Below are 13,617 nucleotides of genomic sequence, written 5' to 3'. Positions count from 1 at the left end.
ATTTTAAAAACAATTAATGAAAGAATTCAATTTTTAAAAAAATTTTAATAATATTTTTCGAAAAAATTCAATTTTTTTCTAAAATTTTAATAAATCTTTCAAAACAATTTAATTATATTTATAAATAACAAAATTCTTTGCAAAAATTCAATTATATTCGAAACAATTTCACAAAAGAATTCAATTTATTTCTTAGTTGGTTATAAAAAATTTCAAAAGAATTCAATTATTTTCTAAAATTTTAATAATTTCTTCGAAAAAAATCAATTATATTTGTAAATAATAAAATTCTTCATTATTATCAAATTTTTTTGCAACAATTCGATGATTTTCAATAAATTAATTTTAAAAATGGAAATTATTTAAAAAGAAAAATTATTTAAAAATTTAGGAAACAAAAAAGCAAACGGAATACAGCGATTATTATATAGATTATAAGAGGAGAAACTTACCTTTTCGACTAAAAAGGATGATTGAAATAAGGTTTTATTTTTTAAATTATATTCAACTTCTTTAAAGAATTATTTAGAAATAATTTATTAAATTTGTATTGGATTATTTTTTTAGTTTCTTTGCTTGATATTCAAAACTCTTTCTTACTAGACAAATAATTTCGCTTTGTAATTTTGCCTTTCTTCGCAATTCTTTGTAGTAACGACTTTTTCTCTGTTTTTGAGCTTAAAACCGATTTTTACAGTTAATTAAAGAAATAAATTTTCTATTTTTACTTAAATTAATTTGTTATTAATATTTAAATTTTTGTAAAAATATTTAATTAATTTTAATTACATAATTAAATATTTATGATAGAATTTTCTAAATTCTTTACCATTCAAATCAACTGTTATTTAACTAATTATTTTAATTAATAAAAAAAATTTTGAATATTACTAAAATTGAAATACTACTGAAAATATATTGAAATAAAGACTTACAATTAGAAAAATTATTTGTCGCTGTTGTAAATTTGAGACAATTTGTACTCGAATGTGAACTTGACGAGTGAAAAAGTGCAGAACGACTTCGATGAATTTTCACTTGATTCCTGTAAGCAATACTTCGACGTCTTTTTCGTTTTCCTGTTAGTTTAATTTTTGATTCCGAACCGCTCAATTCATCTTCAGCCCAAAATTGTGAATCTATTTTTATCGAATATTCTCGAAATAAAAATTGCTTTAAAACAAAACAAAAAGTGTTATATGCAAATAAATAAATTTTCATTTCCCATCAATAAATATTTTTCGAAATTATTCAAACTTACAAATTGAAAAAAATTATGTTTTGATCACAAAAATTCAAGAACAATTTTTTTTAGAGTTGTATAGTGGAAATAAAAAGTCTTGAACAATAACCTTCATCATCCTCAGAACTGTAAGAAATTCTTTTCGAATCGCCTTTTGCATGATTTTCCATTATTAATTTTTGTTTCTTTTTATTATCTTGATTAATTTTCTTATTATTTATTATTTTTAAGAATATGTCAAAAGTACTTGTGAATTTTATAAATAAATAATGTTTTTTCTTTGCAGTGTCAAATCATTTTAAATGGAAATTTCGCTCTTCCTTTGTTTCCTAAAGAATTTAAAAATAGCAACAAGTGTAATTTACGCGATTAGTAAACGTTTATTCAACTTTCAAAAAAAATTATCAAAATGTAACAAATTTTGCACAGCTTAGGAATATTAAACATAAAAATTATTTAAATATCCATCATTAAAAAAAAAAAACCTTCAACTCATTTTCAATTCAACGTTCAAACAGCGAATACTTCAATTCAACATTCAAACACTGAATAGTAAATTTAAAAAGAAAAAGGGAAATATAAAAAAATTTTCAATAAAAAAATGATAAAAATACATTGTGTAATTCAATGAAAGCGAATAAGCGCCGTTTGCAAAGCAACATTTTTTTAAAATGTTAAATGTAAGACTACTAGTAAATATTATAGTCATATTTTATTTTAAAGTGTAGAATATATAATCATATATATATTATAATAATTACATTAAATTACAATATAAAACTAATAGTCTTATATTTCATTTTCAAGTACATTAATATTTTTGTTGCTTCGATTTAAAAACTAATATCTTAAAACAATTAAGCAATAGAAAATTAAAAAATAAAAACTATTCTATTTTTTAAGTCTTTATCACGATAGTTTCTTTTTATCTGCGTTCTTTTCAAACTATATTCACATTATAATTTTCTTTCATTCATGGATTTTTGAAAAAAAAAAAATTATTCAAATTCTCTCATTATTTTCATTCTCTCACTTTTCAATATGAAAGATATTTCAACGACTGTTTCTTTTCTGTTTTCTTTTTAAATTCGCAAAAAAAAAACAGTTCATAATATTTAACGCAGACTATAAATTATATATTTATGTATATGTTTAAAAAAAAATGATTACCAACTAATTAGTCATTTTCAGACTTTCGTCGTTTCTTTCCTCGTGAATTGTCCGTATCGTGGGGACTTGGCGTAATGTGACTTCTTTTTCGCTTTGAAATTGTTTCACTTGATTCGTTGCTTGTACTTGCTGCCGTTCTTGTTTCTCGACGAAATGACACTTCACCGGTAACTTGAACTAGGATCTAAAAGAAAAAAAATTATTAATCTCTTTAAAAAAGTTGGTTAACTAGCTTTTTAAATTTTTAATTCTTAATGTTTCTTTATATCTTGAATTGAAGCAATTATAAATTTTATTTAATAATAATAGCCTCAAATAATGTAAATTAAGACTGTTTAAAATTTGAAAAGAGCAAAAATAAAAAATATGAATTTAAATAAAAGAAACATTGCATTTTTTCATTTGAGGATCTAAAATTAAGATTTTAGATTTTTATTTAAACTTAAATTTAAATTAAATCAAAATAGATACTTTAATTTAAATTTAACTAAAATAATTAAATTTAAATTTTAATCAATTTAATTAAATTTTAAATTTTTTTTTTTTTTTTTTTTTTTTTTTAATTTTATTTTTTAAAATTTTTTTAATTTCAAAATAAAAAAATAATGAATTAGTCATATTTTATAACGTAAAAGTAAAAATTTTATCAGGGTTGCCACAAAAATTTGCTTTATTTGTAACTATCTTCAATTGTGAAATTATTCGAAATAATCAATTTTTCAAAATGAATAATTTTATTATTTTTCCATAGAAAAATTTAATATTTAAATTTTTTAAATTCAAATTGAAAATCTTATGAAATTCAATTATTTAGAAATTTAAAATTTGTTTCTGGGACTAACAATTAGTCATAGAGAGAGAATTTAAATATAATTTTACTAAATTTTATATCAGATTTTTTAAAGTTTAGAATTTTTTATATCAAAATTTCGCTTTCGCGCACTTTTTCCCTAATTTGTAAAATACTTTTACAAAATGAAATATATTTATAATATTCTCTCTCCGTGTTTAGGAATAAAAATTGCGAATAAATAAAATTTCGATTAATTGAGATGTAAATTTTTTGAAATACGAAGCAAAATATGTCCCTAAAAAGTTCTGAAAATTTAAATTAAATAAATTTATTTATTCATTTTTCAAATTGAAATTTCATTATAAATTTGCCCGTGTAACCAAAATAAATAAATAAATAATATTCCGTAACGTTTAAAAAAAACTTTTGAAAATGTTTAATTTAAATTTTTGATTTTTATAAAAGTCAATAATTTTTGAAAATATATATACCAATATTGTCCCTGAAATATGAAAAAATTAAAAAATATATAACTTGAAATTTAAAATAATTAGATTTGAAATTGAGATTAGAATGTGAAATTGTTTAAAATAAGATGTATGACTCTTTTGTGATCCAAGTATTGTAATTAAATTAGATTTTTTTTTTTTGTGGTTCTTTAGGATCAGTAATTTGGAAAAGAAACTAAATTTTTTGTTCTTTAGACGTTTCGATCCTGGTTTGGATCCTCATCAGTAAATTTTATTAATTCTGCAATGTACATATTTATTTGTTTATAAAAAAATTTAGTTTCTTTTCCAAATTACTGATCCTAAAGAACCACAAAAAAAAAATCTAATTTAATTGTTTAAAATATTGATAAATATAAATTTAGATCAACCGAATGAAATAAATTCAGATTCAACTCAAATTTTAATCGATGAAAGTTTTAACAAATTAAAATTAAGATTTATTAAAATATGAATTAATTAAACATTTTTAGAAACTAAACTTATAATTTAAAATACTTGAAAAATATTAAAAATAAAAAAATATAAAAGTGAAAATTAACGAAATAGGTTTCACTTTGTAAATTCAAATTCGAAAAACTAATAAATGTTGATTTTTTCAATCTTCGATTGGGAAAAAAATTGAAATTAAACAAAATCTCAATAAGTAAATGACAAAATTAAAAAAATGTGAAAAGTGACAGTCTGTGATGCCTGAATTTTAGATATTTAAATTTTTTCTAGTATTTTTGATAAAATTCTTCGATTTTTCTCTGAATTCCCTGATTTCTATGACCTGTGGCAAACCCTATTCATACTAAAAATATTTTATGTTGTTAAAACAAGTAAAAAGAAACGTCTAATAATGAAGAAAAAGTCGTACAATCGAGGCCTGAAATTAAAGAAAAATTTTTATTAAATAATGAACAATTTTATTAGAATAAAAAAAATTTTAATGAATATTGAAAATTTTTAATTGATTATTGAAACGATTTTCAATAATCTACTTTAATAATTTTTTTTTAATAATCTTTTTAATAATCTTACTTGAATAATACGTTGGTGACGTTTACAACAATTAAAATAAACGATTTAGAAGGAAAAATAAATTAAAAATTTTGATCTTAATAAAATTTTTACAAAATGTTTCTTTTGATCAAAAAGTTAAAAAAGAAAAATTTGTAAACGTAAAATATTGTTTCCTGAGTAAAAAAACAATTTTTTCTTCTAATTGTTGATGATAAACGTTGTGAACTTTTCACCCACGTTAAATAATAAAACATAATGAAAAATTTTTACTTTAATAAAATATTTTAATTGAAATAACTTTTTTTTACCTGCATATGCTGAAGACACTCTTCCTGCATTGTAATGGCCATTTTATAAACAAACGTATCGTGTTTATTGTACATTATTGCATTTTGAAACATAAGCATAACATCACGTTGAAAATGCCTCGTCGATCTTATAGTGCCATTATCAATATTTTTCTTAATAGTCGACAGATCCATGGGACGAAAAATAATTGAATGATAACCAGGCGCTTGATCCTCGGTTATTGGTCGTAAGAATGCCGATGCATATTTATGCGTTGCCAATCTATTGTAAACCAACATAACAGCCTTTTTCCACGCCCTATAATCAGCACCTTCACTACTCTCCATTTCCGGTTCGCTATCAATTGCAATTGTTTGCCTCTTTGAATACGTCTTCATCGCTCTGCCACCGCTCAATTTACTCAATGACGATTCCTCCTCGTCCAATTCGGAAACACTGCCCGAAAATTGTGATTGCTCCTTACGTGATATCGCACTGTCGTCAAGATGTATTTTTTTCTCATCAATTTCATCCTTTACTTCCTTGGTACACTTGATTGTTTCACTTCTCATTTCGTCGGGTATTTCATTCTCCTCACGTATTCCAATGTCGTCCTCTTTTTTTATTTCAATTGGAATAAATTTCGAAATCTTTTCTTTATCGTCAATTTTTGTTTGTTCGTCATCTTCCTCGTCGTCGTCATCATCGAAATCTTTCATATCGGCCTCTAAGAGTTCTGTATTTGATGTACCGTCTGATGAATCTTTTGTGTCTTCTTTTTTAAAATTTTCTAATTTCACATTGTCGGGGATATTTTGATGTTCTTCAACGTCGTTGTCGGATTTTTCTTGTTTAATGTCCTTTGATAATATTTTCTCGTCATCTTTTTTCTTTTCTTGATTAGCGGGCGTGTCTTCCTCTTCGAGAATTAGACTTATGTCTTGAGATTTTTCTGTATCTTCATTAATTAGTGTGTCATTTGAGGAAACACTTAATATTTCGGTCGTTGCATTTTGATCTTGTTTTGTTGTATTTGCTTCGATTTTCTGTTGATCGTTATTTTTGTTGGAATGATTCTCGGAATTTTGGATAATTTCTTCTGGATTTCCACACTTTTCGGTTGATTTATTCTCACGGGTTTCCTTCACTTCATTTGTTGTTTTAACTTCCTTTGGGTCTTGTTTTGAATTTTCGGTCAATTTCTTTGTGTCTTCTATATTTTTAGTTTCTTCGCTTTTTTTACCGTCGGTGGATTTTTTCGTTTCGTCAGCAATGGGTTTTTTGATTTCAACTTTATTGGATTTTTTGGTCGCCTCTTCTTTTAAATTCTTCTTCGTCTCTTCTTTAGAATTTTTCTTCGTTGCCTCTTCCTTTGGATTCTTTTTCGTCTCTTCCTTTGGATTCTTTTTCTGCTCTTCTTTTGGATTCTTCTTTGTCACCTCGTCTTTAGGATTCTTTTTCGCCGGCTCTTCTTTCGTGATCTTTTTTACCGTCTCTTCTTTTGTGGTCCTTTTCTGCTCCTCTTTAGGATTCTTTGTTTCGTCCTTGACATTCTTTTTTGCTTCCTCTTTAGGATTCTTTTTTACCGTTTCCTCTTTTGTAGACTTTTTCGTTTCGTCTTTGGAATTCTTTTTTGCCGGTTCCTCTTTTTGGGTCTTTTTTGCATCCTCTTTAGAAATTTTTTCATCTTTGGGAGTTTTTTCATCTTTTGGAACTTTTTTCGATTCGTCGGTGTTTGTTGGTTTTTTTGAATCATCTTTAGAAGGCTTTTTCACTTCTTCGATGGGATTCTTTTTAATTTCCTCCCTAGGGGGCTTTTTAATTTCATCTTTGGAGGGTTTTTTAATTTCTTCTTTAGGATTCTTCTTGGGATCGTCTTTGAGAATTTTTTTCGCTTCTTCCTTGGGGGTCTTTTTTATTTCCTCTTTGGAAATCCTTTTTGTTTCTTCTTTAGCAACTTTTGTCTCTTCTTTCGTAATTTTCTTGGTTTCTTCCTTGGGATTCTTTTTTCCTTCTTCCTCTTCTTTAGTGGACTTTTTTGTTTCTTCTTTCACAGTCTTTTTATTAATTTCCTTTGACGATTTTGCCGTTGCTTCTTCTTCTTCTTCTTCTTCTTTGGAAGATTTAGTTTCCTCATTTGGGGATTTATTCGTTTCCTTGACAGCTTCGCTCGTCTTCTTCGACTCTTGTTTCTCGATTCCTTTTTCGACGGAGTTATTTTTATTCTCAATTTCCATAGTTTGTTCTTCATTTATTGATTTCGTTTTGTCCGTTGTTTCTGTACTTTTCCTAGTTTCTGGCAATTCTTTGGACTCGAGTGACTTTTTGTCCTTTGGTTCTTCTTCCTTCGGACTGGATTTATTTTCGTTTTCAGCTTTTTTCTCCTTGTTTTCAGCAGTAACTGTGCCAATGATTTCGGCAATGTTCGATGTATTTGAATTAATTTCCACGAGGGGCATTTCACTTGTCGATGATGAATCGGCGATGGAAACGGTTTCTTGGGTATTTTTGATTTCCTCCCTTCCAGTTATAATTGGTTGATTTATATTTCCGATAATATTCGTTGCTCCTGAATCGAGAACTTGGGGATTGTCGGGAATTTCGCCTTTAATTAATTCCTCGATGTCGCCAATAATTTCGTTGATTTCGTCCTTGTCAATAACGTCAGCCATTATATCCTTTGGAATAACTTCGTCAATGTGATCGATCATTTCCGAAGTGGACATATTGGCGGGCGTAATTGGTGGTTCAATTATTTGAATATTGCTTCGTTGGTTGTCAATTTGCATTAATTGAAGATCAACATTTTGTTGTGGTAAATTTGTTATTGTTGTTGTTGTTGCTGTTGGGGTGTGTGTCTGTAAATTTGAAAGTGTTGCTCTCTGTAAATTTGCTGGTAGTTCCAGGAGCATTGAGAGTGTTGGAGCACCGGCTGATGGTCGTTCTGGCGTTGCATTGACAATTGCCGTTGATACCAATTGATGGAGTTGTGATGAGACTGTTTGCGTTAATGGTGGATTGGGGATTTTCGGACTAGAACCTAAGAGACTGGCAATCGTTGGCGAGGTAACTTGCGCTGACGATGTTTGCGACTGGATCTGAGTTGTCGGACTCGGTGATTTTAAAAGACTCGTTAACAAAGGAGATCGACCGCCTTTATTCTTCTTCTCTTCCTCGTCGGTATTTGGATCTAATGTATCGTGTCCACTTTCGGAACTCTCGGATTTTCGTTGAATATTAAAGCCGAGAATTTGTGGTGTTTGTCCCTCTTGTTTTTGTCGTCTTGCCAACCAAGTACTGTGTGTTTTATTTTTCTGCTCTTGTTCACGTTCCTCCAGTTCAATGTTGAGCCACATTTTTTGTAATTTATCTTCTGCTATATTACCCGATTTAAGGAGATTTAATTCGTTTTTTAATTGTTGGTATTCCTCTCTTTGCGTTGCTAAAAATTGACTTAATTCCGCAATTCTCTCTTGAGTTAATCGTCGAACAATGGATTCGCCGATAGTCTCACTTGTTTCTCGTTTTTTTCTTTTCGGCGTGTCGGCATTTTCCAATAATTGTGCATACTGAAGGGCGCAAGCTTTTTGCGAGAACCAATCGACGGGTCTTTGTAATTCCTTTTCGAGAAAGGGTTTTAATGAACGTGAAACACTCATCCAATTTTGATCGCCCGACTTTAAAACACTCGACGCTAGACAAAGTTGTTCTTTTACACTCCATACTTCACAAGGGCGTTTCAATTTCAATCCTGAAAATTATTTTATATTATTAAAAGAATATTACTTCATTTCAGTAAAGAAAACAAAATCAATTACAAAAAATTAATGTTTTGACAATATATCTGTTTATTCTATATTCCAATATCATCTAAAATTGTATTCAAATCATAAAAATAACATTTCCAAACCAAATTGCAACTAATAATTCAATAATCAATCAAATATATGTTTTAACATTACCTTTTTTCTCTTTAATAAATAATAAAAACAATAACAATTTCGAAAAATTTACATAGAAAACCTAACCTCAAAATCAAATCAAGAAGTTTCACTCATTAAAAATCTGTCGATAGATTAAATTCAATCAATTTTTACTTACTTTCTTGTGCCGAGGCCATTTTAGATTACTTTTAAAGGCACAATTTACAGTTAAAAATTGATGTTTATCAATGAAAATAGTCAAATTAAAATAATTTGCCACATTACACAAACAGAATCAAAGCCCGCCGATTATAAACTTTCCGGAATGAAGCGGAAACGGAATCAGCTGTTTGGAAAGGCGAAACAAAACGGAATTGAAATCTTTGACATTCGCAACAATGGCCGTTCATAAAGAAGCTGTAAAGAATGTTAAATTTTAGTTTTCTATTATTTAACAGTTTTTATATATTATTAGAATATATCTTTCTTTAAAATTTTGTATTTCAGTGTTGAATAATTTCACGTGTGTTCATAATGTTGCGTTTAAAGAAATTGAACATTTATAAAAGTTGTTTAATTAAATTTACATAGATGTGTGCGAATTCGATCCAAATAAATAAAGAAAATTGGAGACACGTCATCTTTTTAAATAAAGTGAAATCTATTATTTGAATTAGATTTATATTTTGTGATATTATTAAATCGAACAGTTAAAAAATGCATAATCGAAGGCGAATGCATAATTTCACGTATGTCAGTTCGTGTGTGAAATACATGATCTTTCTTCTTAACTTTATCATCTGGGTAGGTTATATACATACTTTTTTTTGTTACATGTATTCTTTTGTTAAAAACACTTGCCTCTTATCACATTTATTTGTATTTTTGTTTCTTTCATTGATTTTAAATTTTCTCTCGCGTCACATGCAATTTTAATTTATTTTTATTTATTAAAATAGAAAATGTTTACATTCATAAATATTATTATTTTTATAATAATTATATATTTTTCTTTTAATAGAAGGCATTGTGTGTGAATAATAAAAGTAAAATTTCTTTTGGAAAATATTAAAGTGTTACAATTGAAAAATAATGTGAAAGGTGGATATATATACCTATAAAACTGTCAATTGAATAATTAATGTGACTATTTTTAGTTATTCGGCGGATTGCTAATTGGAGTTGGTCTCTATGCATTTGTCGATAAATGGCAAGCTACAGGATCTGTGAGAGTGGAAAATGTCTACGATGTCGTATTAAATATTTCTTTAGTGATGGTGATAGCTGGAGGAGTTGTTTTTATTGTCAGTTTTGCTGGTTGCGTTGGAGCTTTACGTGAAAATACCTGTCTTCTAAAATTCGTTAGTACAATTTCTTTTGTATTTTTTAACTAATTAAATTAATATTTATAGTACAATTGATAAAATCCCTCTTTTTGTATTTTACTCTATATTTATTGTATGTTACTCTGCATTTACCCATTTTGTTTATTTTCAGTATTCACTGTGTTTATTGGTATTTTTCCTTCTCGAAATGGGTGTTGCTATTGTTGGATTTGTCTTTCCTCACACACTTCAATCTCTACTCGAGGAATCATTCACTGACAAAATAATTCAATCATATCGTGAGGATCCTGATTTACAAAATTTCATTGATTTTGGTCAACAAGAAGTAAGACTCAATTATTTTTGTATTTGAAAAGTACTTTAAGTTTTGAATTTTTAATTATAAAGTATTGTCTTTCTCTTTGTTTCTAGTTCAAGTGTTGCGGTTTAAGTCAAGAGGGATATTTAGATTGGGGAAAAAATGAATATTTTAATTGCTCTAGTCCTAGCGTCGAACGTTGTGGTGTTCCATTTTCTTGTTGTATAAATGCGACAGATATTTCGGTGAGAATTGCATTTTAAAACATTTTCATCTACAATTAATTCACTTTTATTTATTTACAGGCTTCGTACTCATATATTTAAAACCTACTATTTACTACTATTTTTGCGATTTGATACTTATTCGGATAAGTTTTTTTTAGATTTTTGACACTAAATGATACTTTTTTTTGTTTAAGAATTTGCACTACTTTAAATTCGCTAATAGTTGGAATAAAATTCGTTGCAAGAATTCAATTAGTTTTATAAATACAGGCCTCGGATATTATGATTTTTTCGACTATTTTCAAATAATGCGACTTTTTCGACTTTTCTTCCAAATTTTGCGACAAAATACCATATTTTTAGTATAAAATACTGCAACTTTTTCGATTTTTACGCGCAGTATAAAAAATAGCTATAGATAAATATTTCAAAAATTATTTTTGAAAATTTTTTCTAATTAAATTTTTGAAATATACAATTAAAAACATTTTGAATAATTGAAATTTAGTAAAATTAATTGAAAATAAATAAATTCATCAAAAATTTGATTATTTTTTAAATATTTTTCAAAAACTCAATTATTTATACGCTTAATAAATGTTATTGCAAAATTTAATTATTTTAGGGAATTTTATTAAAATTCGTTGCAAAAATCAATTATTTTAATGGATTTTAATAAAAATTATGTCTAAATTCCATTTTTTAGGAATTTTTAAAAACTTTATTGCAAAATTCAATTATTTTCAGGAATTTTTAAAAAATTTATTGAAAAATTCAATTATTTTCATAAATTTTAATCAAACTTTTTGTAAAATTTAATTTTTTTCTGGAATTTTATTAAAATTCTAATTCATCTATAATTTTAATAAAACTCTTTGCAAAATTCAATTATTGCGTCTTTCAAAAACTATTTAGAAATATTTTTAAAAAGTTAATTTTACGAATTTATTTATTAAATTTTTTTGAATATATTCTACCTTAATATCTTTAAAAAGAAAAATGAACGGTTTCAATTATTATAAAAATTGAATTTTTGTATTATTTAAATAATTGAATTCTTGAAGAACTTTCGGAAAAATATTAAAAAGTAATATAGATAATTGATTTAGAAATGAAGTTTAGTTAAAAATTGTAGAAAATAATTGATATCTTGTAAGGGTTATAGGTAGCTTTAATTTTTAGAAATTATTAAATTTCAGAATTTGAAATTTTTTAAATTTTATTTCCTGGTGAAAAAAGAAATAAGAAGTATTTAATTATTTTATTTAGCAAAATTATACAAGTTTTGATTAATTGAATTTAGAAATCAGTGAAGAATCAGGGAAATAGAAAATAAAATATTTGTGACAACACTAAATTAAATAATCGACTTTTTCGACTTTTTTTCTATTTTTAATCGACTACAGCGACTTTTTTTGTTCGTTAAAGTCGATCCGAGGCCTGTAAATAATAAAACTCATCGCAGGATTTCAATTATTTTTAATTCAATTTTAAATAAATTTCTCAAAAAATTAAAAAAAAAATTCTTAAAATTTTTATTAAAATTCTCCAAAAAAATCAAATTATTAAAAAAAATTTTGATAAAGTTCTTTATATGAATTCAATTTTAAGAAATATTCAATTATCCAATGAATTATTTATTTTTGTATTGAAATAATTGAATTTTCGTAAAACTTTCTAATAGAAATTGATTTAAAACTGAATTTCAGTTAAAATTCAAGATAATAATTGAATGTTAGAAGCATTATAGTGTAAATTTTTAGAAATAAGTAGATTTCATATGCTTTTTAATCAAAATCTTTGAAATTTTAATTCTTGTAAAACTGTAATAATATTTAAAATTTTTTGAATAATTTTATTTAAAAATTTCAACATATAAATGATTGAATTTTGGAAGAATTACCTACAGTTTAGTAATTTTTAGAAATATTTAACTTTCAAAAAGGCTATACATTGAAATCATTTAAAATATTTTAATTCCTGTGGAAAATTTTATAGTTACCTATGTATTTAAATATTTATCTTAAAAAAAATTGTTCTACTTTTGAATGTGATATTCAGTCTCAAAGCTACATTTTGTTACTTTTTTTATAATGAATTATTATCGAGTACAAAGCCTGTATTTATTTACTTATTTTTCTAACAATAAAGAATAAAATAAAATAAAATTTCTCTTTTCAGAGCGGTCTAGTGAATATAATGTGCGGTTACAAAGTGCAAATGTTTCCAGTATCGGAAGCTAGTAAAAAGGTGTGGACCAATGGTTGTATCGATATTGTGCGAAGTTGGGCTGAGAGAAATCTTTACACGATAGCGGGAATTGCATTGGGTGTTGCATTGAGTCAATTGTTCGTTATCTATTTGGCAAAAACACTCGAGGGACAAATCGAACTGCAAAAATCACGTTGGCATTATTCCTGAGGTTGACCGCAGGCCACCTACCGCTATCATGTAAGCTCCTCGAACAGCAGGCAGGTGGCAAGCGGCCGATCCAGAGGACAAAATGCAGAGGCCAGTGTAAATGCCCGGATGGTGTTACTCGTCCTTTTTGCAATTTCTCTTTATGTGCTCTTTATACTCTCACTGATACGCCTTGTTCTCTATTTTAAAAACTATTTTCATTTATTTTTCAATAAGAATTAGTTTTCATCCGCGATTATACACTCTCACAAAAGAAAACAGACAGTGAATTTAGGAGGACTTTATCGCCTTGTGATTCTTGACAAAACTATTCTCACGTTCTCTGACGTTAATAATAATAATAATAATAATATACATATATAGTTAAAACAAAGTCGCCTTTACGCGAAAG

At 26.4% G+C, this 13,617-nt stretch overlaps 2 protein-coding genes across 2 annotated transcripts; one reads left to right on the top strand and one right to left on the bottom strand.

Moving 5' to 3' along the window:
* Positions 1-2,394: 2,394 nt before the first annotated feature.
* Positions 2,395-9,273, bottom strand: LOC122497628 (bromodomain-containing protein 8-like). Its single transcript, XM_043604866.1, has 3 exons — positions 9,113-9,273; positions 5,032-8,762; positions 2,395-2,597 (listed from the first exon to the last, which is right to left on the bottom strand). The coding sequence occupies exons 1-3, from the start codon at positions 9,129-9,131 to the stop codon at positions 2,421-2,423; spliced, it is 3,927 nt and encodes a 1,308-aa protein (XP_043460801.1). The 5' UTR covers positions 9,132-9,273; the 3' UTR covers positions 2,395-2,420.
* Positions 9,274-9,322: 49 nt separating this feature from the next.
* Positions 9,323-13,599, top strand: LOC122497630 (tetraspanin-33-like). Its single transcript, XM_043604867.1, has 5 exons — positions 9,323-9,738; positions 10,092-10,295; positions 10,432-10,605; positions 10,692-10,823; positions 12,987-13,599. Exons 1-5 carry the CDS (start codon positions 9,652-9,654, stop codon positions 13,224-13,226), a joined length of 837 nt encoding a protein of 278 aa, XP_043460802.1. The 5' UTR covers positions 9,323-9,651; the 3' UTR covers positions 13,227-13,599.
* The last annotated feature ends 18 nt before the right edge of the window (positions 13,600-13,617 follow it).

Source organism: Leptopilina heterotoma, unplaced genomic scaffold, assembly GCF_015476425.1.
Source record: "Leptopilina heterotoma isolate Lh14 unplaced genomic scaffold, ASM1547642v1 Lhet_135, whole genome shotgun sequence".
Taxonomy (NCBI): Eukaryota; Metazoa; Arthropoda; class Insecta; order Hymenoptera; family Figitidae; genus Leptopilina; species Leptopilina heterotoma.
This window is presented reverse-complemented; position numbering and strand designations above follow the sequence as displayed.